The sequence below is a fragment of the Notolepis coatsorum genome (genome assembly GCF_963971535.1).
Source record: "Notolepis coatsorum genome assembly, chromosome: 1".
Lineage (NCBI taxonomy): Eukaryota > Metazoa > Chordata > Actinopteri > Aulopiformes > Paralepididae > Notolepis > Notolepis coatsorum.
This window is the reverse complement of record NC_140165.1, coordinates 6787094-6812935: the sequence shown is the minus strand read 5'-3', so window position 1 is coordinate 6812935 and position 25842 is coordinate 6787094. Positions and strand designations below refer to the sequence as shown.

Sequence of the window (25842 nt, the reverse complement as noted above, 5' to 3'; positions counted from 1 at the left end):
GTTCGCCTCCTTCCACTGCATACGTTCTCACTGCCTCTAAATGTCTCTCCAGAGTTACATGGCATTGTTCTAACTTTCTGAGCGTTCACGGATCGCTTTAACATTTTGGCTTCACCCTCTCATTGGATTATTGACAGACAAGCCCTCGTGAAGGTTACATGCGATTAGCGCGAACATATCCACAGACGTAGGCACACCAAATACACACCGCATTCCACCAAGACAGCTCTGAAACTCTGGATGACTAGTGCAAACACCGTTTTCTCAATGATTTCTTAAAACTTCGATGAGGCAGAGTTCTCGAGACACATGTTGTTGGTTACGTTTTATGTCTGATTTTCACATGCCCCCTCCTCGCAACAGATCGACAGGATTAAGGTTGAAAATCGGCCAAGTTTAGGAGTCATCATTATCGTGGGTTAAAAGGTTGTAGCGCATATCCAGTCTGTATGATGTCATAAATAAGACAAACCCTAATGCTACTTCATTGAAGGCGAATCAAGTTTTTAATTGTTTTTGTTGTTGTCAACTTTGATATTTTTATTATATTTTTTTATTTATTAAACGTGCTGTATAAATAAAAGATTCTCTTATTTTTCTTTTCATTTATCTTCCAGGAATGTCATTTGTCCCTGGCAAGGCACCAGAATGTCCACATGCTCCAGATCACTCATGTGGTCCAGTGTGAGGGACCGTGGGGGAACTCCACTCTGCAGGCCATCCTCTCAGACTCACACATACCTCAGAGCCAAGGTTGGTGCCGGTGAAACCAGGGCTTTTAAAAGTATCGACATGTATCAGGACGGGGCAGAATCTGTACTTTGTATTGCTTTCTTGGAGTATACTGCTAGCAAGGATTGTGAATATGACCAGGGAGATCGTTAGGAAAATCGTGGGGGGAATTCCTAGACACGACTGATGTGTGCTCTGCAACGGGACGAAAGCTCCAAAAAAATCTTGGGTGATTCCCACACACATCCCTTTGAATGAATTTATCAAATGCCCCTGTGGGAGGCGCTATAGGCAAAGCAAAACAAACTTCTTTCATTCCACGTGATATTTCCCAAATGAACTGGAACTGGACCCAAGTTGTTAAAAGACCTGGAGCTTTGAGTCTTAACATATTGTCTCGTGAAATAATATTTCCTGCTCTCCTTTCTATAACTCCCCTCAACCTTTCAGTATTAAGTTATTTATATTATATTTTGATGTGTTATTTTACAATATTGCTGAAAGCATAAGAGTGCAGTAAAAGCAGCAATTTTTTTTTACATAAAGGGATTTGGTAAGCAGATTCAATACTGGATTCGGATTCGATTTTAAAATGCTTTCAAAACCCCAACCCTGGTGGACAATGAGGTATAAATAGTATAAGGGCCTAACTTGATTAAACAAAACAATAAATCTATAAAGCCCTGAGGAGGCTGAAGCCGGCTAGAACATACGTTGATGCGTCTGGGGCTCGTGAAGGCTACTCGTCTGATCCAAAAATAGAATGTCCACAAGGTCCGTTGCAATAATACCCCCAACTGGGTTTATTTACACGAAAACAATAATCGATGCACAATTTGCATGTGATATGAAGTAACGCCAACGGTACTACCTTGCACAACATAACATTCCTATACTACAAACAAAACGATTCACCAAACAATGATAACGTGCCGTGTCGACGTGACGTGACGGTCAAAAACTGTTAGGCTCTGCCGGTAACCAAACACACCTGCTGTCATCAGTCCCGTTACCCATTAAGTAGCCAAGTATGTCACCTACTGGTGAGCAACGGGAACTGATGCCACAAGCCAAGTATGTCACCTACTGGTGAGCAACGGGAACTGATGCCACAAACCCAATTTGGCAGGCTGGCAGGCACAATGTATACAGGCAGAACTCAACATAAATACATAAATCCAAACAAATACATTAAATATAACATATGGCAATACAACCTCTAATAATGCCAGTTTTGGCTTCTACAAATAGCATTTAATTGCAGGCGTCTTGGTCGCAAACAACGGGTGATTATAATCAAATTGCGTGTGACAACCATCAAATGACAACCATGGCCAATGAGCTGTGGCATTGCACCATATTGTATGGCAAAAACCACATCACGTGAACACTTATGAATTAATATTCTGTTCTCGTATTGTTTGATCTGTCACAATCAGCTCTGAGTTAATATCCTGTGCTCTCGTATTATTTAATCCGTCACAGTGGCAGGTACATCATCTCTGAGTTAATATTCTATTCTCTCGTACTAGTTAATCCATCACAATGGACGGGTATATCAGCTTGGAGTTAATATTCTGTTCTCTCTGTATTATTTGCTCCGTCACAGTGGACAGCTACATCAGCTCTGAGTTAATATTCTGTTCTCTCTGTATTATTTGCTCCGTCACAGTGGACAGCTACATCAGCTCTGAGTTAATATTCTGTTCTCTCTGTATTATTTGCTCCGTCACAGTAGGGCTGGGCGATATGGCCTCTAAATGATATCGCGATATATTTTGGCTATATCACGATACACGATATATATCGCGATATTTTTACATTTCCTCTAAAGCACTTAAAAAAATTAAATAAAATACAGTCACGCATGATGATTCTAGTAGTCCCTGCAACATATGTCTGCATTAAACCATTCTTTATTTATACTGTACTGTAGTCATTAGTGGTTTCTATTAGAACATTTTATTTTGCAAAAGGGGTAAATCACAACAAACAACAAAGTTAAATTTAACAAAACAGTTTTTATTCAAGGAAATTGCAAAATGCACATAAGCTTTTAGCAGCTGATAAATGAAAATAAATAATGCCACATGATGTAGGCCTACATACTGTAGCTTATTTCTGTAGAGTTCAAACTCAATGAGCCGTAAAAAAAAACGGAGCTCAATGAAAAAGTGCAGAAACCCCATTACATTTTAAAATAACATAAATTAAAGTGCACTCTTTGTGCATAATGTCAAACAACAGGTCTGGTCAAAAACGGTAAACAAAAAATTGCTGCATTTTGTGCATGCCGGTTGTGTCCTGTGTGTTTCTGACAACCAGTCAGTACCAACAGGTATCTAGAGGTTTTGTGCCAAAAAGTACACAAGCCTATCAACGGCATCTGGCTTGAGGGCTGCCCGGTGGCATGCAACTATGTTCCCACAGGTACTAAATAATCGTTCCAACGGGGAACTGGTGGCGGGCATACACAGATATTTTTCTGCCACATTCTTCAGGGATGGGAACATTTCCTCATGGGTCTTCCACCACTGTAGGGGATCTGATTCACTGTCAGCATCGACAGACTGCACGTAGGCAGACAACTCTGTTTCAACCTGCTCTCTCTGTGATGTGGCAGCAGAGGGCGCCGTTGCCCTTTTGAAGAAGCTTCCGAGGGTTTTCTTCTTTGGTGGCTCTGTTGGTGCTTGATGAGGCTGTGAAGCAGACAGCTCGGATGTGGCCTGGTCAGACAGCATCGCCTCCATCTCTGATATGGCTCTGCACTTGATTTCCTCGACTTTGGCTTCTGCTACGTACCTCATTTTGAACCTGGGATCCACTAAGCCAGCCATGTCCAGCAGGTAGTTGGTGGCAGGGTCATCATATTTATCACTCAGGTAATCCAGGATGGAGACTTTGATGGACTGGGTCAGTGCAGTGTCATCCTCCTCAATTGCCAAGATTCTGGAGTGGAAGAGATGAAGGACCGGCTTCACACAGGACACTGTGACGTAGTCCTCACTCAATAATGCATCGGTGAATTCCAGGAGGGGGTTTAGGGCCTTGTGCACTGACTCGAGGACTTCCAGGTCTTGCCAGGTCAGAACAAGATGCCTTGTTTTCTTGTCTGAGGCCAACACTTGCGAAATAGCTTGCTGCTGCTCCAGCACCCGCTCAATCATTTTGGCTCTGGAACCCCACCTGGTAGGAGACTCACTGATCAGCTGGTGTGCAGGTATGTTCAGCTCTTGCTGCGCTGTGGCCAGGTCTCTCCTCCTCTTCCAACTGAATGAGAAGCTGCTCACAACCTTCTTACAGACAGCAACAGCACGATCAATGCGGGGGTCTCTCATGCTTCTCTCTGAGAATATAAAAACAAACACGAAGAAATCCAATAATTCAGCTTAACACCAAAAATCATTTTGGTATTTTTTTTTTTTAAATACAGCAGCACTCACTGTGCAAAAGTCAGTAATTGTAAAAGAAAATAAATAAAAAAAAGTTAAGTGAATGGAAGATGCTTTCAAAGAATATTAAATTAATTAAAAATCAAAAAGATGTACTTAAGAGTAGTCTACTCACTGACATACAGAAAAAGATGAATTAACATCTAAGACAATTTATATAAAAACTCTTGGGTGTAAGACTTTTGTACAGTACTGTGTTTTCTACAAATCAGTCTCAAATCTGTCCGATTTTAAATCCACTTTAGCCAAAAATACACACACACATATAGGCCTACACACTACTGTGAGAAAATAATAATAATTTGTTATAACATCCTACTGGTAAACATAACACTGTAAAAGTGTGTGCGCATCATGTGTATTCAATTAATATATATTTTAAACTTTTTAATTGCATGAAACATTATGAAGTATTCTCTTAGATGTTTACCAGGTCGTTAAAAACGTTGCTGATAATAATCATTTTAAAAAGGAGACAAACTCACCAATCGCGAGGTGCAACCGATGGCCAAAACATTGCAGTCTTTTCCACTTATTGAGGCCCGCAGCTTTGATGATGTTACTGCCATTATCAGTGGTGATACACACTTGACGAGCTTCTCGTAAATTCCATGACAAGAGAGCCTCTTGTAAACCTTGCGCAATGATCTCGCCTGTGTGGTCTTCCGGGAAAAAGCACATTTGGAGGCATGCACTCTTCAACTCCCAGTTGTGAATGTAATCTACCGTTAAACTGAGATATGGCTCACAGGTTCTGCTGGACCACAAATCTGTAGTTGTAGAGAAGTGGGTCACATTTGTTAGCTGGTGGGTCACCTTTTCTCTCACTTTGATGTATAACTCTGGCAGAGTTTAAAAAAAAATATATATATATACATAAAAAAAAAAAAACTCTTGCAGAGCTTTCGTCGCAAAATATTTGCGTCCAGGCAGGTTATACTGTGCGTCAAGTGTCTTTTATAAGTCTTTGAAATCCGGGTTTTTCTACCACACTCACTGGGGTCATGTCTTTGGCGATGTAGTGTGTTACTGCTGCCGTGATTTCTCTCCGTTGTTTGCTTTTTTTGTCATACGGGATCGCTTTTGAAAATGAAGAAGCCAGAGTCATTTGCATCTGGGCTGGTTGCTTTGACTTTAGTGTGGGACGAGGAGATGTGGACATGCAGAGTTTCAGGCACTCTTCATTTTGTAGTGGGTGTATTTTTAAATGGTGGAACAAATTTGTGGTACTGCTACCTTTTGTGGCAACGGGTTTGCTGCATATTTTGCAGGTAACCGTTGTTTGTTCAACATCTTCCTTGCGGTAACCAAACCACCGCCAGACGACGGATCCAGTACTGTTCTTTTTTGGAACCAGTTCATCCGCCTCGGCACCAGTGGCACCTCCATCTTCCATTGCCGTTTCGGAATAAATCAAATAAATAACTCGCTAAACTCTTCTTTCACGCTCTCGACTTTCCTCATTCCCCGTCTCCTCCAAACAACATGTGCGCTGAGCCGCTGACTTGGCACCGCCTCTCTGTCTCTGTGTGTGTGGGTGTGGGTGTGTGTGTGACGTAGAGTGGGCGGGCCGCGGGTGTGTGAGAGAGAGGAAAGCAGGAGTCAGCACTCTGCAGCGCTTCTGGAGGAAAGCACTGCGAGCGTCTCTTGGCCGCGGGCGGCGCCATATAAACTGACGCGACAATACTCTATTATGTTCGCGATCTAGTACAGTACTACATCTCGGGTAGAACAATCCGCGATACATCGAGTATACCGCCCACCCCTACGTCACAGTGGACGGGTACATCAGCTCTGAGTTAATATTCTGTTCTCTCTGTATTATTTGCTCCGTCACAGTGGACGGGTGCATCAGCTCTGAGTTAATATTCTGTTCTCTCTGTATTATTTGCTCCGTCACAGTGGACGGGTGCATCAGCTCTGAGTTAATATTCTGTTCTCTCTGTATTATTTGCTCCGTCACAGTGGACGGGTGCATCAGCTCAGAGTTAGTATACATTTTTTTTGATCCACTTTTTCTCCTTATTTTTCAATTTTTCTCCCATCCCAATTTCGTATCGCCAATTCCTCCCTCCCCTGTCTTGAACGTTGCTAGACTATGCCTCCCACTGGTCGGCTGTAGTGAGGATACAAGCCTTGCATCACGTGTCCCCTCCGGTACACGAGGAGGCAGCCTGTCGCATCTTTTCACCGCAGCAGCTCGAACTCTCAGTGACGAGGAGTAACGCGCCGTGGGAGGCTCACGCTGCCCCCGATACTTCCTGTCTCTGCTGTACAGGCGTCACCCGACCGACCTGTAGGAGTCGCTGTCCACAACGTCCAATCCCCAGCCATCGACTTTCCACCCGCTACCTCTGCCAATTGAGATAGTGTGACGACTGGCCCAAGCCGGAGGCAACGCTGACTCGGGGGGTCGAGACCGGAGTCTCTTGTATTGGTGACGAGCGCAATCTCCGCTACGCCACCCAGCCCCCCCCCCCCCCCCCCCCGAGTTAATATTCTGTTCTCTCTGTATTATTTGCTCCGTCACAGTGGACAGCTACATCAGCTCTGAGTTAATATTCTGTTCTCTCTGTATTATTTGCTCCGTCACAGTGGACAGCTACATCAGCTCTGAGTTAATATTCTGTTCTCTCTGTATTATTTGCTCCGTCACAGTGGACAGCTACATCAGCTCTGAGTTAATATTCTGTTCTCTCTGTATTATTTGCTCCGTCACAGTGGACAGCTACATCAGCTCAGAGTTAATATTCTGTTCTCTCTGTATTATTTGCTCCGTCACAGTGGACGGGTACATCAGCTCTGAGTTAATATTCTGTTCTCTCTGTATTATTTGCTCCGTCACAGTGGACAGGTACATCAGCTCCGAGTTAATATTCTGTTCTCTGTATTATTTGCTCCGTCACAGTGGACAGCTACATCAGCTCTGAGTTGCCGGTGTTCTTCGAGCTGCGGGTCCACTACCTGTTGGCGTGCAACAGGGTCAGCGAGGCCGCGGCCCTGGCCAAGTGCTGCGCCCGACACCCTACAGCAGGCCAGCATCTGTTCTTCCATCAGGTCCACCTCACGTGGCTCTGCAAGACCTCCCAGTATGAGCACTTACACAAAGAGGTGAGCGGCATGCACGTTGTATTCCATCACATCATTATGATTTATTCTGTCACATCGTCAGTTTATTTCATCACATAAGTCGGTTTATTCCATCTAGGGCTGTCCCCGACTAAGGATTTGGATAGTCGACTATGATTGGCCGAAATTAGCCGATAGTCGACTATTAGTAGACTATGAAAAAAAAAAATGTGAAAAAAAGAAAGTATAATTTTTTTTGTTTTTTTTATCATTCCATCAATCCATCCAGAGATTAATGTCTGAAGGAGGCGACGGAAGGCGTCTTGTCCTCTCCAAAAGCATGCAATTGGTCCACTGATGGATACATCTTGATATTTGTCTAGTCTAGTGTGTTCATTAGATGGGTGAAATCCTCTTTCAGTGCCTCTGTGCCGGTTTTCTTAGGCAGTTAGCCTCTGGTATGCGTGCCATTAGCGTTAGCCAAGCTTCTAGGCCTCTTTTATTTTTGGAAAGAATGATAAAAAAAATATGATTTTTTTTCCGACTAAGGTTGGCAGTCGACTACGGCTCCTTTCGATCGATTAGTCGACTATTCGACTAATAGGGGTCAGCCCTAATTCCATCACATCATCAGTTTATTCCATCATATAGTCGGTTTATTCAATCACATAGTCTGTACTCTGTTTATTCCATCATATAGTCGGTTTATTCAATCACATAGTCGGTTTATTCCATCACAACATGTTTATTCCGTTACCTCATCATAGTGGCAGGGACTGGTTGAGCGTAATCAAATAAGAGCTGATTATGATTAAATGAACTTCGTTATGTATATATATATATATTATATAATTTCTTTTAACTTTTACTTGTTTTTCACATTTTGCTAAAATATGCCTTTACTAATTATGTTGTGTTAAGGACGGTTCAGAGAAATGTATGCAAAGGTGTACATTTAAAAAATAACAGTAAAAAAATTAATTTAAATCTTGTAAAACAATGCCATCCCCTTGTTTCCCCTCAGGTGGCCGACCTCAGTGGGAAGGATGCAGTGCATATCATCTGTAGTATAGAAACCAAGGAGGAGGATGAGGTCCTACTAGCCCTGAGCAAAGCCTTCCTCTCCCAGCAGCTCTGCAGGGGTGATATGTACTATTTGTGGTGGGTTAACATTACACTGCACTCGCCGATGCCACCATCTGTATTTTTGGCTCTGTAAATCACTTTCTTATTACTAGTAATTAAACTTTTTAATATAAGAGTTATTATTATCTCTTGACGGGTGGAGCCATCTAGGAGATGATGTGTTTGGTAGTGTCTGTGGATCTGCCCGCAGCGCACCTAATCTTGCATACTACTAGGCCGATCAGCCTAATGTTTTCTGTGCACACAGTCACACCCGCCCAAGGTGGTTAGCCTAGGCATTGTCCAACTAACATCTCTCCCGAAGGCTAACCGGCCATGTCTGCTTCCCCATCCAGCTGAGGGCTCCACAGAGCCTGGACTCTTTTAAAGCAGGCCTGAAAACCTACCTGTTCAAAAAGGCCTTTGACTGTTAGCTTTTTATTTTCTTGTGCTTTTATGTTTTAACCCTGTAGTGTAGTACTTTGCGATCCCAGCGAACAAAAAGTGCATTACAAATTCAATCTATTATTATTATTATTATTATTATTATTATTATTATTATTATTATTATTATTATTATTATTTATTGTGCTAAGCTAGGCTAACGTGCAGCCAGATAACTGAACGCACAGAGAGGAAACTGGTATTCATCTTCTTGTCTCTGGAGAAGACGGTAAGCTAATTTCCCAAAATGTTAGCGTGTTCCTTTTTTTAAAGTCTGGGGCACAAAGTCGGAGCCCCGTTTAATTGTCTATGCAACAGCCCCAGATTTTACATCTAGGTGACATCACAGATCGGAAGGGTTATCTCTCTCGGTTTATTTAGCAGAGTGGACTGACGTGGCGAATGTACGTTGCTCTCAACAGGGACCTTGTGTTTGTATGGAGTAAACTTCACCGGCGCGTGAATCCATCCAAACAGACGCTGCTGGAGGAGAGTCACCAGCTGATGCTCTCTGCCACCAACGTCCAGTCCATCTTCCCCTTCATCAGAGTCGTCTTGGCAGAGGTGAGACCTTTTTGTTTTATCGTAAGAAATATATATTTTTTTATTATCGGGCATTAAACTACTGACACCAGTTTTATTTAATAAAAACGTTTGTTTTTAAATTAAACATGGTTCTGAATTTACAGCACATCTCTTTAAATAAAAAAATATATAATAAAAAAACATTGGATTTTTTTCTGCAGCAAAAACGTATTGTATGAGTTGACACAGACACGCACACACCACATGCACACACGCACATACGCATTAGAAGTCTGCACGGCCCTGATATTTCGGCCTCGGCATTCAGGCCGGCCCTACCCCTAGCCCGACAAGTTAAGCAATTACTAAGCCCTAGCCCGACTAAAAGCCAGAGGCCAATATTACATTGTGATGAAAGCAGCGCAAGCGCAATGAGAAAAAAAATGAAGAAAAAAAGAGGGAGCTGCCAGGCCCGGCCGAGCCCGAATTGTTTATTTAAAAACAAAGTCCTACCCAGCCCGAACCCGTCGGGCTCGGGCAGGGATGCAGTCCACTAATACGCACACACACACACACACACGATAAAGACTAGTTTTCCTGTGTATTTAAAAATTCACATTCACCTTTTGTGTGTGTTTTCCAGTTGGGTGATGCGGGACTGCAGTTCTGTGTGGAGCTCTGTGCCAATGCCCTGCGGTCCTGCCTGGCCTGCGATGTCGCCACCAAGTCCCTCATCTACAAGACTGTCGCCAACCTGCTGCCCAACGACCTGGAGGTGTGCCGGGCGTGCGCCCTCCTCGTCTTCTTCCTGGAGCGCACGGTGGAGGCCTACAAGATGGTGTTCCTCCTGTACACGCACCCCGATCAGGAGTATCCCTCGGAGGCCAGCCCTATTGGCAACCATGTCCGCTTTGAGATCCTCCAGGTACAGCACTTATAGCAAAGTTGTCAGTCATGATTTTGACTAGATTCTAGGGGTGGAACAGTTCACAAAATCCACGGTTCGGGTTGTATCGCGGTTTTGCGGTCACGGTTTTCGGTTTGGTATACGTTGTTTAACTTGTTTTTAATTAAACAAAAATGTAACACTCCAATACCATAATAATCAAACTTTTCAGTTATTCTCAAGGACGTAGTCATGCAAAAACTGAAAGAATGAGGCAGTTTGACATCAGGCACATCATTTTGACAGTGACCGGTTAGAGCTAGGAGAGATTTTGGTACAGCAAGAGGGGATGCATTGTTGATTTAAACATGCTGCTCATTTATTTGGTTAAAAAAAAGGTTTACAGCGGTTTGCCACATTATAGACAAAGGCCATCAACATAAAGTATGCATATGCTCAACCAGCACTAGACTTTCCTTTCTTTAAAATAAACACAAATAAACAGTCAACAATGTTTAAATTTCCTGATTGTCAGTTCTTAATGGAAAGATTAGGTTTCCACTTGAAATGAAAGTCTAGTATTTGAAATACTACGAAAGCAATATGGCTGGATTTCTTATCAAAAGTGTTATTTAAAATAGTAGTATAGAAGTATTCTCTTATGCCGCTTTTCCACTACATGGTACCTACTCGACTCGCTTTAAATGTGAAGTTATCTTTGAACCTCTGTTGTCAAGCCTCGTCAATATACCCCTCCCTTCCCCACTAATGGAACTGGTCGTGGAGTCACTTCGCTCTGAGCGTTTCACATCGATCACAACGATCAACGTATGTAGTATTCAAAACGTGTGCCATTGCTGACGATCAGAGCATCACAGAACGACCCCCCCCCCCCTTTGATGCCTTCATGATGAAACATAATGCCTAGCTATTATACCTTTTGATTTGGAAATAGTATCGTGTCCAGGCGAGCAACGCGAACAACTTTCGCAAAATGCACATAGCACACATAACTCAGCTTCCAGGAATATGCCCGGATCACTCTGAAACTATACAATATTCACCACGGGATAACACGCAAACGTAAAATTAACAATTTTTTTTAACATGTTGGACGAGAGATAGTGACTGTCAAATGAGCCATAGTATTGTCTCCATAGCTATAATATAGAATAGAATAGATATAGCTCTGCAAACATCGTGAAACACAGTGAAAATTACGATCTTTTTAAGCGTGGCCACAGGCAGCGCAGATGGGGATTAACTCATTCAGCGTCCAGCCATTATCTCCATCCTTGTAGTCAATGGGCCACGCTTTAAAAGATAGGCATTTTCATTGTCCGTCATGATGTTTGCAGAGCTATATCTATATTCTATATTATAGCTATGGAGACAATACTATGGCTCATTTGACATTCACTATCTCTCGTCCAACATGTAAAAAAGAGTAAATTTGTTCATGTATACGTTTGTGTTATCCCGTGGTGAATATTGTTGCGATCGATGTGAAATCATTGTAGGATAAAAGTAGGGTTGATGTCATATAGTTCTTACCTTTGCTAGGAGGTATTGCAAAAAGAATATTCCAATTGTCTGATTGTGATTTCCAGTATTGATGTCCATCGGGTCCCTGACATGAAATGGGACAAACTATGCATCAAGTGTGCTGGACGTGTTCCAAGGGCCTCGACTGAAGCCTTTCACTTGCCCGGGTACCATTTCTCCGCCCGGACCATATATAATGTAACACACAGTGTGAAATAAGGTTTCAAAGGGTAGGCGATACTGCCACCTAGCAGGATTCGCCCGGCATTGCAATCTCGTGTCTCAGAATGAGTCCCAATGATACACCGAGGTCTGTGAGACTGTATAGAATAAAAAAATGGTTTGCCATGAATGAGTTAAGTGTGGCGCTAAAAGTGTTAAAGGATCAAGTGGTTACACGGAAGGCCTTTTTTTAACTATTTGAACATTTTGCCCTTTTGTTTACCCAGATCCTGAAGAAGGGTCTGTACTTTGACCCGGAGTTCTGGAACCTCATCGCCCTGCGGACCAACTGCTTGAAGCTGATGAGCGAGAAGGTGCTCAGCCCTGCCCTGGAGGAAATCATGGAGGAAGAGTGGATCCCCAACTATTGCACCAAAGAGTCCGCTCTCCGCTTCAACACCGACCCAACCAACTGTCAGCAGGGAACAAAAGGGGCCAAGAAACGCCACCAAAAAGAGGACGGGACCCATGTGGCGGGGAAAAGAGTCCAGATGCGCTCGGTCAAGGCCCAGGCAAACGCTGAGCATGTGGCAAAGAGGAAAGGGAAGCAGGGCCCGCAGACCGCCAAGGAGACGTCGTCCGAGTCCTTCAGACGTTCGTTTTGGCAGCCGGAAGAGAACTTCGCCCAGCAGTTTGGCTACAAAGAATGTAGGCGGATTACGCGGCTCTCGGAACAGAAGCTCCCGAAACGGAAGATTAGGAAACCGAGGTGGCTTCTCGAAGACTCGGGAGCCCTCGAGAATAACGTTCCTCCGAAAGTCCGAAAGCATAGGATGAAAGCTCAACACCAGAGGCAGCATCGGTCGTCGATGGTCAAGGGTTCTGCGTCCGGGGCCGCCAAGAACAATGGAAAACATACGACTTCAATTAACTCTCATTTAACGGCGAGGGAAAATGAAACCAAGTGTCAGAAAGAACTTTCTATAGACTCCGATCTCAGATCGGCCTCCCCTACAGAGATAATTCTGGAGTTCTCCCAACCAGACAATGAAGTGATGGGTGCTTTTAATGAGGACAATTCCAGTAGGCCGAGAGGGCACACTCGGCCACACTACAGACCAACGGTGAAGCCTCTAGTTCACCCACAGCCAGTGAAAGCTGTACATCGTAATGAGGTGATTCTTAGGGCTCGGGATGCTAGTTCGTTTGTACAGCAGTTGCACTGTTATTCCCGACGTCAGAAGGGGAAAGGTGTCGTGTCGAATATGCAAGTCTCTTTCTCGACTATCACTCGTTCCTCTGTGCAGGGCAGTCCACCCAAGGTTCCACCAGGAATACTCTGTGAAAAGCCTGTTGTAGAGATGAAAGTTACATTCGCATCACAAACCCCAACAGCATCTAAGGTCACCCAGTCCCCGGTTAAAGATGTGGTCTCACAAACTCCAACCACAGCCAAGATCTTTCAAGTACCAACCGAAGATCGGGTCTCAGAAAGCACATGCCCAGCTACGGTCTCGCCGAATCCAAACACAGCTAAAATCTCTCAACCTCCAGATGCTAGTATCTCACAAATCACAACTTCAGCCAAGGTCTCACTCTCCCCGAGCGAAGATGAGACATCAAATGCCCCAGCTAAAGTTGAGATGACCCCCCAATCACAGGATGTTGTTACAAGCAAAGCTGCTCCTATAACTGACAAATCTCTCTCTGACGGAGACGTTCAGCAAACGTGCAAATCTCTCCCGTCTGTTTCTGAAAACAACAAATCGCCTACAGTCACAAGTATTGCGGACACGACTGTCGTCATGGCAAAAGAGCCTATGGATTCTGATGTTCCGAATGTTACCGAAGACTTTGAGAGCACCATCTGCAGCATTCCAGAGTCTACTCTCTGCGAGGTCTCTGCAGAAGATTCGGAGCGTGTGCCCTCTACCGGCGAGGTCGAGGAGAACCCGGCGGATATAAATTCCGAAACGAACGCTGGAGAAGAGGCGGCGCCTGGTGAGACCGTGGTTACCAGCGAGACCGTGGTTACCAGCGAGAAGACCTCAGAAGCAGAAGCTACTTGTGTACCTAAGGAGAACGTCGAAGAAGACTTGTGTGCTCACGCGCCCCCGATGGAGCTAGTCATCGGACTAACACCGGATCTCAAAGTACCTTTAAAAGAGGACGGCATGTCCGTGGGGGTCACTCGAGTGCGGGACGGCACCTGTGGTGAGCCGACTCCAGTGATTGAAAATATGTCCACTGCTCCTAGCAAAGTAATGCCTTGTAGTACCCCTTCGACCGGACAGGACGCCTCTGCCGTGTCTGTGCCTCGAGGGAAGCGAAGGGTCGAGACGATGCCACGGGCGGCTACTCTGGATACACCTGTGATGACCCCGGAGAACAGTGACACTGTGGGCATTCTTCAGAAATCTGGATATACCCAGAATACAGCTGTGACGACTCCCGAGATCCGTGAGCCTGGAGGCACTCCGCAGGAATCTGGATATACCCAGAATAGAGCTGTGACGACTCCTGAGAACCGTGGCCCCGGAGGCACTCCGCAGGAATCTGGATATACCCAGAATAGAGCTGTGACGACTCCTGAGAACCGTGGCCCCGGAGGCGCTCCTCAGGAATCCGAGGAATCGAAGTTAAAGTACTGCTGCACCATCTGTAACAAGCTGTTTAGGGGCAAGTGTGTTATAGCACATGCAATGTTCCACTACAGCAGAGATGAGTGCATGTTCTGTGGGACATTGTTCAAGAATAACCTCCTGGCCATGATGCATCTATCTGAGCATATAGAGAAGCTAAAGAAAAGCAACGCGAAAAGGGAAGAGTCACCAGGCTCGAGAAATAAACCCCCAGTGTCTGAAAGCCAGGAGAAATGTTCAAATCAAACTTCTGCCAAGACTATAACTTTGAGTTCACCTCCTTCACGTCGCGGAAGACCAAGGAAATCTGTGAACACTCCAGAGTCTAGCCCACGTGATGACAAGAGACAGTTACGATCTAACCCTCTGGAGTCGAGCCCATGCGACGACAACAGGAAGTTACGATCTAACCCTCCGGAGTCGAGCCCACGTGACAACAGAAAGTTACGATCTAACTCTTCAGAGTCTAGTCGATCTAACCCTCCGGAGTCGAGCCCACGTGACAACAGAAAGTTACGATCTAACTCTTCAGAGTCTAGTCGATCTAGCCCTCCAGAGTCGAGTACACCTGATGACAACAGGAGGTTACGATCTAACAGTACACCAGTGGAGAATCAGATTTTACATGAAAATAGATTGAATGCGTCACAGCCCTGTTGTAGTAGAACACCTGTTCACAAGGTGAATGGGCATATTGGCAGAAGACATTTGAGCCTCGAGAAAGCCAGACAGGACACCTTGAATATAGAAGAAAAGCAGGTAACTAAACGAGTGGAGGAGATCTCGTATCCAGCAAGTGCAAGTGATGGGGCTGAGGAGATTTCATTGGCAGAAACCAGTGCTCTACAGGCAGTGTCGCCTATGACACAGATTCGGGGAAATAAAATGGGGAAGACGCAGCCTGAAGAATCTCCGCTCCCGAAGGCGGTCGCAAAACAAGAGCAACCAGCCACTATTGAGAATACTGTCGAGACACAGGAGAATGTTTGCTGTCCCGTGGACGGGTGTTTATGGAACGCAGACCTATCCAAAAGCCGAATTTCTCTCTTGTACCACGCTCTGGAAGATCACCGTGATGACGTTAAGCCTTTAGAATTGTTATTTCGTGTCAGTAACAGCAGATGCGGCGTTTGCATGAGAGTCCTGTGGAGCTTCCAGCACTACCAGGACCATGTGGTGAGGCACAGGCTCACGCCCAGGCATCCCTGTCTTCACCAGGGCTGCGATGCCAGATTCAGGACGGGAAACGAAATGAGACGCCACACCAGGAAGCACACTCCCCTGCAGGCGCCGTGCTGCCGCCCCGGATGTTCGAAGCTGTTCATCTGCCTCTGGGCGCTGAACCTTCACGAACGAGAGCATTACACGGCCACGCCCACCAAGGCGAAGGTGGTTAAGATAAAGCACGAACCACCTGTCGTCTGGGAAGAAGGCCGCAAGCCAACCGGTTCGGTGTCCGACGTTACTGTAAATAAAAGTTCAAAGGCCGTGGAGAAGTTGAGAGGGAAGCAGACGACGGACAACCTATCCATAGGAAGAGATATCGAGGCGCCTCTTGTGACCGCCGCCACGCGGCTAGTGAAAAAGAGGTTAAAGGATAAATATAATTTGAAGGACTCGAACGGCACAAAGAATGTTTCCATTGTGCCAGAGAAGGATACCTGTACGCCGGCCACCACCATTATCGATAGATTAAGGCAGATGTTGAAAGGAAAGACGGCGAAGACCAAACACCTGTCCGTCCCCACCGCCACGCTGGCTGTAGTCGATGACGATACGAGGAATAGGTTGAACAACGCCGGGGACAACGAGACGGTGCAAATTCCTAGAAAAAGGGGTCGTCCCCTGGGATCTACCAAGTTGAAGAAAATGATGGACCGGAAAGCTGCTCTGAGAGATAAACTTGTTGTCTTGGAAGAGAAAGCGGATGGGTCTGGAGGAAGTCTTAGCCCACTACCTCCTAGCCCACTACCTCTTAGCCCACTACTTCCCAGCCCCTTAGAGAAAACACAGGCATCACTGGTGAGCACTGACATTTATACGATGGGAAAAGATACTCGACAGAGTGGGAAAGTTACTAACACTAGTAGTACAGCAAAATTAATCGACGAGTCAAAGACGCCCATCAGGAAGCAGGTTAAATGTGATAAGGAAGAAACGGATGCCATGGATGATCCCCCTAAGCCACCTGTAGAAGCAGCTAGCAGATTAACTGAAACATCTCTTCCGCCTACCTCCACCGCAGAGAAAACACTTAAGATAACGGACGGGGAACATTCTAAGAAATCGCATGTTCCAAAGGAACTGCGCGTTTCTAAAGACAAAGGGACTCCAGCTTTTCCCACGAACTCCAGCAAGGTAAAGGAGAAAGTAGAGGCTACAAACACACCAGAGAGAAAAAAGGCAAAGAGAGGACGTCCACGCAAAGACACATGCCCCTCGAAACCCTCAGGAAAACCTGCAGAGTCAGAAACTCTGGCTAAAGTCCAATTAGTTGCTGAGGACAAAGAAGCGGCAGAGAGCCATGTAGGCGATATGAGAAAATCAAATCCAGTGGAGGAAACTATTGATTCTATAATTGGAAGTCCTGCTCCCTCAGACTCCAGCAAGGCAAATGACAAACAAAAGGCTATAAAGACACTAGAGAAGCAAAAGGTTGTGAAGAAAGGTCGTCCGATCAAAAACCCAGGTGTCTCAAAATCCTCAGGAAAGCCTGCAAAGTCAAAAACTCCTGATAAAATCCAACCAGTCACTGAGAGCCATGTAGGCGATATGAGAAAATCAAATCCAGTGGAGGAAACTATTGATTCTATAATTGGAAGTCCTGCTCCCTCAGACTCCAGCAAGGCAAATGACAAACAAAAGGCTATAAAGACACTAGAGAAGCAAAAGGTTGTGAAGAAAGGTCGTCCGATCAAAAACCCAGGTGTCTCAAAATCCTCAGGAAAGCCTGCAAAGTCAAAAACTCCTGATAAAATCCAACCAGTCACTGAGAGCCATGTAGCTGATGTGAAGAAAGAAAAAACAACGGAGGGAACATTGGACTCTATGATTGGAAGTCCTACTCCCTCAAACTCCAGCAAGGTGAAGAAGAGTCTGAAGGCCACACGCATACCAGGGAACAAAAAAGTGTTAAAGAAAATCTGTCCAAGCACAAACCCAGGAGGAACGGCTGTAACGTCAGAAACTCCAGCCGAAGTCCAACCAGTTTCTGAGGACGGAAAGGTGAATGAGAGCCATGTAGCCCATATGGGGAAAGAAAAACCAGCACAGGAAACGCTAGTTTCTACGGTTGCTAGTCCTGCTCCCTCAGGCTTCACCAAGTTAAAAAAGAAGCGAAAGGTCACAAACACACTAGAGAACAAAACGGTTAAGAAAGTACGTTTGAGTAAAAACACAGGCCTCACCGAACCCCCAGGAAAGCCTGGTAAGTCAAATATTCCTGCTAAAGTCCAACCAGTTACCGAGGACGGGCAGGTGAGCCAAGTAGGCAATACTGTAACAACAAAACCAGTGCAGGAAACGCTAGTTTCTACGGTTGCTAGTCCTGCTCCCTCAGGCTTCACCAAGTTAAAAAAGAAGCGAAAGGTCACAAACACACTAGAGAACAAAACGGTTAAAGTACGTCGGAGTAAAAACACAGGCCTCTCCGAACCTTCAGGAAAGCCTGGTAAGTCAAAGATTCCTGCTAAAGTCCAACCAGTTACCGAGGATGGGCAGGTGAGCCAAGTAGGCAATACTGTAACAACAAAACCAGTGCAGGAAACGCTAGTTTCTACGGTTGCTAGTCCTGCTCCCTCAGGCTCCACCAAGTTAAAAAAGAAGCGAAATGTCACAAACACACTAGAGAACAAAACGGTTAAAGTACGTCGGAGTAAAAACACAGGCCTCTCCGAACCTTCAGGAAAGCCTGGTAAGTCAAAGATTCCTGCTAAAGTCCAACCAGTTACAGAGGACGGGCAGGTGAGCCAAGTAGGCAATACTGTAACAACAAAACCAGTGCATGAAGCGCTAGTTTCTACGGTTGGATGTCCTGCTCCCTCAAACTCCACCACGTTAAATATGGAAATGGCCACAAACACACTAGAGAAGGAAACGGTTGAAAAAGTATGTCAGAGCGAAGAAACGGGCCTCTCCAAACCTTCGGAAACTCCAGCCAACGTCCAAGAGAGCCATGTGGGTGCTGATGTGGGAAAACCAATTGAAGTGAAATTGAACTCTGCAGTTGGAAGCCCTGGCTACTACCTGTTGGTGAACGGACACGTGAATGCTAACAACGTACCGCAGAAAGACAATGTCTCGGCAGGCGACACGGCGGAGAAGGCAAAAGCAATACCCGCGGCGGCGACTTCTCCCGCCTACGGGAAGAGGCCGTTCGTCCGGCCCCCGCCCACAGCCTATCTGGACGAGCGCTACACCAACATGCCAAAGCGGAGGAAAGAGGTGTCAATGTTCCACCAGTTCGTTAACCCGAGGTGTCCGGTGGATCAGGTCTTCGCTGCCACTGCTCTTCAGAGGCAACGATGTGCCAACTGTTTCATTTCCTTCGGCAGCGCGGAGGAACTCCAGACTCACCTCTCGCTTAAGAAGTGCTCCAACCTCTTTGGCTTCGACTCGGATGATGAAAGTGAGTAATGCAGCTACAGCGAATATGCATTTGTTTTGTTTTTTGATTAGGGCAAAGTTTTCTCCATGTCTAGTAGAAAATCCCTATTGGGCTATTTTATTACTTTGTGTAATTTTGTACCTAGGAATAATAAGATCGTATTGCACCACATTATTCAATATTTTATTGTTGCCTGGTAATATTATTATTATTATTATTATTAACCCAATAGGGGCATTGTGACATCTCATGGGCACCTATTTAAAATGCTGCTCTCTTTTCTTGGTGGGTGGAGTTTGGAACTGAATGGCATAGTCGCTAAAAACAAAATTACAAACATCTCAAAACAAACTGGTCAGACTACTGCTTGACCTTACTCCTAGAACCCACCTCACCCCTGCCCACTTCGACAACCTAGGATGGCTTAGAGTAGACGACAGAGTACAACAACTTGCAATGGGCCTGGTCTACAAGATACACTACACGACCAAGGTACCCATGTACATGTCAAAATACTTCCCAAAGGTCAGTGAATACCACGATCACAACACCAGAGGGAGCTCCACAAATCATGTCAAACCCAGATTCGGCTCAAATAAGGGACTAAACACGTTTCGCAATTATGCCACATCAATGTGGAACGCCCTACCCAAAGCTGTAAAGGAATGTGGATCACTACCCACTTTCAAAACCTCTCTCAAGGGACACCTACGGGAGACTGCAATTCAACACTGGCCCCTGTAAATATCCTAACCCAATCATTCCAACCCCCTCCAATGTACAGTCATTTACCTAGTATGGTTTTGTCAATAGTTCAATGTACAATTGTGTTTGTTTGTACAGTGTCTCCTCCCCCCCCCCCCCCAATGTACAGTGTTACTTGTTTATACAGTATGCCCCCCGCCCCCCCCCCCCAACCACCTCCAATGTAAATTACCCAGTATGGTTGTCAATATCCCAATGTACCCAACCCCCCCCACCCAACCTCCAATGTACAGTTTCTACGTCAAATGTATATACTCCCTTTTCTTGACTCCTTCTGTATCACAAACAGTACTGTATTTGCAAATCTGGTATGTCATAAATGTATAGATGTAGCAGTACTGACTATCTGTATGTCATGTATGTCATATATGTCTATATGAATTGAAAATGGGGGACCCTGATGGAAACAAGACAAACGTCTTTCTCAGGTCTGCATCCCCTTAACAATTGTATGTATTGAGCCGTACTGTATTGTACCCATTCTGCAATCTGTTAAATAAAGTTTTCATTCATTCATTCATAGAAGGGGCACATAATGACCACTAACCAAGAGTACCAGTATTCCAACTACAGGTGGCGCTGTCGGATAAAGATAGGGCTGATTCTTTATGTACAAGTTTGTGGCCATAGTTTGACTTATATGAGCAGATTTTAGTTTGTTTTGTTTTATTAACTTGTACTTATTTATTATAAAGCCTTCCTTGAGCCTTTATGGTCAAGTAGTTTTGTTGTTTCCTAAGATGATAGAAATAATATGAAGGGATCATGCTTTTATTGGTCTGAACATGGTGCTTACTGTAACCCACGTGCCTACAGGTGGCAGCGTAGGTTAGAAACAGTCAACGACTTGTCTTATTTATTTTCTTGGGTGTAATATTGTACCTAGGAATATAAAATTGTATTGCACCACATTATTCAATATTGTTATTTTTTCTGCTTCCTACATTCAGGTAACTTTTGATGAATACCACAACAATAACCAGTAACAACTGACGACATGGATGCGGGAATACGCCGTGTAACTGTATAAAGCCTCCTCACTCGACTGTACCGTGACAGAGGAGATCAGTGCTGCCTCCCGCTCACCTCTTCACCGTTGTTGGAAAAGGCTTGTTTTGCACCGGGAACTGTCTCAATGAAAGGACCGGGGAACCGAAGCGGTCCCCTGACTTTCACTACAGCCGCTGCCTCTTAATGCAAAGCCCTGGACGACGTGGTAATGGCACAAGACTTTGTTTCTCAATACAATTCTACTGGACTGACTCGCAGTCAGGCAGGTACAAGGACACCGGTGTTATTGAAGTGCCTGGACCCAAATTGCCGTTTTCCAGTGGACGTGACCTGGTCCAGGGGTCAAAACATTCTGACTGGACTCTTGAAAAGCTGTGAACACTGATTTTACAAAAGACAAAGAGGACTGCATCTCCATTAGGATACACGTTAACATAATTATTTAATTTTATTGCATAAGTAAGCCACACATTTTAGATCACATTTTGCTTTTTGCACTCTATCCATAATAATTATAACAACTTTCCCTCTTTTTTTCCTGCTCATTTTTGGACAATTTGTGAAACGATTGTAATGTACAATTTAAGTATCAAAAAGGTCACTATGCTATTGTTTTAAATGTGCTCAATGTCACTCTTATCACAACGGACAAAAACACCTGGAAGTTGAACAGAAGGATTTTAATCACTTTTTTTTGTTTTTAAATGTTTTAAGCCTACTTTTTATTTCTTGTGAAGATGTTGGCACTTGTTCTTTTCCATTTGACATATCAAATGGGTTTGATCATTAATCCCATACGGCTGTCTACAGTATCCTAGGGGTACCACACTGTCTACACAGGCCTGTTATGACAACTCCTGTTCCTCTTGATAAATATACATTTGATAAACGTATATACGGCGTGTGCTTTGTCTACAGCAAAGAGGATGTACCGACCGTAAAGAAATACGTGACTATGAAATACGTGACTAATCTTAACGCAAAAGGCCATCCTAAAACAAAATTTAGGCTATTATGGTCATAGAATCAACATATAATATATTAACCAGATAATATCGGCCGATATCGGCATTAAAATGTGATATCGGAAAATATCGGTATGTTTAAAAAAAATAAATTACATTTCTATAACCTTTATTTACCCAGGCAAGCAAGTAAGAACAAATTCTGATTTTATTTATTGTCAAAAGTATGCATAATGTTGTGTTAATTCCACAACACGAGATATGTAATGTTAATTACCTGAAATTATAAAAAAAATTGGGGGGGGGGGGGGGGGAACCCTGCATATATCGGTATCGGAAATTAAGAGTTGGACTATATCGGTATCGGTAAAAAAGCCAATATCGAGCATCCCTAATATTAACACAATAAACGTGAAACTGATGTTAACCAAGGGTATTTAAAATAAAAAGGTATGGAACGTTAGTGATCAACGTCGTTGACTGAAGAATGTATGTTTTTGAGGTTTCACATCAAACAGGCTTTGTTTCCATCCAGTAGTTACAAGTATGAACCAGAAAAATGTGCCAATGTCCCCATAAAGTCACATGGGGTGCCGTCTCCCAATCAATCGCTGTCTCAAAATGTTCATATCGTCACTTCACGTCACTTATGTAAACGGAACCTAATGTCAGCATCGCGTGTCAATGTCACACTCTGTATGGGGGAGTTATCCTTGTAAATTGCCAAATGATTATTCATTCTGTCGTAGTGATTTGTAAAATCAATCGATACATCTAAGCCTTATTTTTATTTACTGAACAGCTGCTGAAACGAAGACGTGGTTCTGTTTACAGCAGAACGTGAGAAAAATAATGGAAAGCCATTCGTTTTCACTTTTTTTAATATTTCACTAAATGAAGCTTATTAATTTCATTCCTCGTTTTTTCACAGAATTGTGGGCGAATATCTTGTTTAAATGTGTATTTCTTTACGTGAGCAAAGCGCCTGCAGCAGAGAAGCAAATGCATTGCTCTTAACAACATTCACTTGTACAAAGACTGAAAGGGGATACGTCTCTTCGGAGGGTCTCGACGACACGGGCAGCAGTTTTGAGTCTTCCTTCAACAACCTTATGGCGTATCTGCACTAATATCCATAATCACGTTTAGCTAGTCCAACACGCCGTCTTCGGGGACAGAGGCTCGTTCCGGCCAGGAGCGCGGACAGGTGACTCAGTGGGGGAAGGTGGATGAACCCACAACGCCCGTCCATGTCACCGGGTCTGAGCAGAAGGATAGTCTTGGCGCTCTCGTTTCTAGCCTTCAGAGACACCTTTTCATGTTAACACCCTGAATTGTCCCAAGACCTAAAAGAACACAGCTTGACTCCTAATTTAGGGTGGATTTTTCCTTTAAGGATTTTTTTAAAATTTCTTAAGGTGGAGATGGTTGAAGCGACTTAACGTGTCATTGGACGGGCAACATCAAACTGACACCTCCATGAGCAGTGGCTAGTTTAATTTATTTATGCTCTGTTTTCCCCCATATTTCCTTATGTAAATATTTGAATTATATATGGGTGTCGGAATTGGGTTTATATGATGTTCAAGTTGAAAAAAATAAATAAAACTTATTTGAAATTACATATGCCTGCCTGGTAATATATTAACCCAATAGGGGCATTGTGACATCGCATGGACGCGTAAAGATTTTTCCCAACCCACTTTCAGTTCCGCAATCTGATTGGCCACTGACGTTTCTCTCGGCGCCAATCGCTGCCTAGATCACTGGTTAAGCTTGGCGACTCTTTCGAAGTTGGTTACGGTTAGAGTTTGTCGGTGGTCTATCGCCCTGCTCTAAAGACAAACTCTAACCTTAACCGACTTCGAAAGAGTCGCCAAGCTTAACCAGTATACTAGCAGGCTGTTAGAGGCAGAACTAGGCGTAACGCGATTGGCGCTGAGAGAAACGTCAGTGGCCAACCCGAACGCGGAACTGAAAGTGTTGGGAAAAAACACTTACGCCTCATCTCATGGACACCTGGCTATTTCAAACTCCGTTCTCTTTTCTTGATCCTCCAATCACAAGGAAAGCAACTGTTGGGATTGGAGGGAAAAGAAGGGCTGAGTTTGAAACTGAATATGGCAGAGAAGGGGACACAATGACCACGACGACACCCCACTATGTGTAGTACCGGTATTCCAACTACAGGTGGCGCTGTAGGATACAATATAGGGCTGATCCTTTATATACATGGACGTTTTGTTTTATTAACTGTTAATGTCATTATAAAGCTTTCCTTGAGCTTTTATTGCCAAATGGTTTGTTATTCTCTAGCTTTTCCTAAGATGATAGAAATAATATGAATGGATCATGCTTTTCTCGCTCTGCTTACTGTTACCCACGTGTTTAAAGGTCTTAGTTTACCTCTATAGCTGCATCCTGGCAGAAAGCTTACAGGTGGCACCCAGGGTTTCCCATTAATTACCTAAACTTTAAATTTTTTAAATATAAAGTTTGCCAATAGGGATGTATCAGTAGTATTGGCAGTGGTAGTAGTCGTAATAGTAATCCACTATATTCTTTTATTTTCTAAAAGATAAACCAGTTCAACACAGGTAACCACCTTTGCTTCATTTCTTTGATGTCTCAAATGTATGCTCTAGTCTAGTCCAGTGGTTCCCAAACCTCTCCTCGAGACACCCCAGCCGTTCCATGTATTTGTTAAATTCCACCACCAGCACACCTGATTAAACTAATAAAGGGCTAGTTAAGTTGAATCAGGTGTGCTGGTGGTGGAATCTAACAAATACATGGAACGGCTGGGGTGCTTCGAGGAGAGGCTTGGGAAGCACTAGTCTAGTCGATTTTGTGTTTTGAGCACAAAGTTCATCATAGATCTAGCCTCTTTATTTTGCTCTCAAAGTGCACCAGATTGATGCATTTGACTTTAAAATTTACCCCAAAAAATTCCGGGGGGGCAATGCCCCCGGAGCCCCCTAGAGGGTCGGAGGTTCACCGCCCATATAGTCTCTGAAAATCCTGTGGGAAACACTGGGCACTGTAGGTTAGAAACACTCGGTCAATTACCTCATTTACACCTGGTATTAACATCCGTATCTGGATATAACAAGAAACGCATGTTAACACAAGGTGTGATCAGATCTGCTGCCAGATCACTTTCAGAGGTAGTCTGGCTCACATTGTGACTCTGGACACGCAACGGCGTGTTCTTCACGTCAGGGGAAGTTTGGACGTTTTCATATCGCAATGCGAGAAATGAGATCGGATCAGAATGCAGACAACGAGAATGCATATATAAATAACAGGTGTAAAAACGCAAAGCCGATCTGATGGTTTCCTTCTCCCGATAGGATCCAGATACGATACAGATTGCATGTTATTAATATCAGGTGTAAATGGGGTCAAACAGACGGAACCGGCACAGACAGACTTGAGGGCCAGACAGAAATCGGATCTCGCTGTTTTCCACACATGTATCAACTTTGTTTATTGACCTAAATAACAGACGGAGAGAGGAAGATATCTGAGGGAAAAGAGAACGGGACACTACAGAAAACAGTCAAGCGCAGGTGTTCATGAGCGGGTGGGTAATGGATCGGTGTGTTTTCTTCCCGAAGGGTTCCGCTTTGTGACGGTATTTATGTGCAACACACATAGGTATATTCAGTTCATTAAAGTCTAATATTTTATATCCAGCTCCTCTCATGAGTACATAGGTCCCTGGAATGTGCCAGGAGGCACCCAGAATACTTTGACCTGATGACCTGTGTGACCTAACGCATGGCTGTATCCGGCCACAGGCCACTGAGGAGGAGCAAAGATGGACATCAGATTCAGCAACAGCTCACATATATGACCATATACGACCAAGCCTGTCTGATCATCCCATTTTAACCAGTGGCTCGCTAAA

At 44.3% G+C, this 25842-nt stretch overlaps 1 protein-coding gene across 1 annotated transcript in view; it reads left to right on the top strand.

Moving 5' to 3' along the window:
- Nucleotides 1-23541, top strand: part of LOC311242561 (uncharacterized protein) — a gene marked incomplete at its 5' end in the record, with an annotated part of 65995 nt that extends 42454 nt beyond the window's left edge. Inside the window, 7 exons of the mRNA XM_084331532.1 lie at nucleotides 618-753; nucleotides 7093-7295; nucleotides 8278-8414; nucleotides 9245-9386; nucleotides 9991-10272; nucleotides 12228-19209; nucleotides 20904-23541. Of these exons, the coding sequence (XP_084187658.1) occupies nucleotides 618-753; nucleotides 7093-7295; nucleotides 8278-8414; nucleotides 9245-9386; nucleotides 9991-10272; nucleotides 12228-19209; nucleotides 20904-20914 (7893 nt within the window). The 3' untranslated portion in view covers nucleotides 20915-23541. The remainder of the gene's footprint in view (nucleotides 1-617; nucleotides 754-7092; nucleotides 7296-8277; nucleotides 8415-9244; nucleotides 9387-9990; nucleotides 10273-12227; nucleotides 19210-20903) is intronic.
- Nucleotides 23542-25842: the final 2301 nt, after the last annotated feature.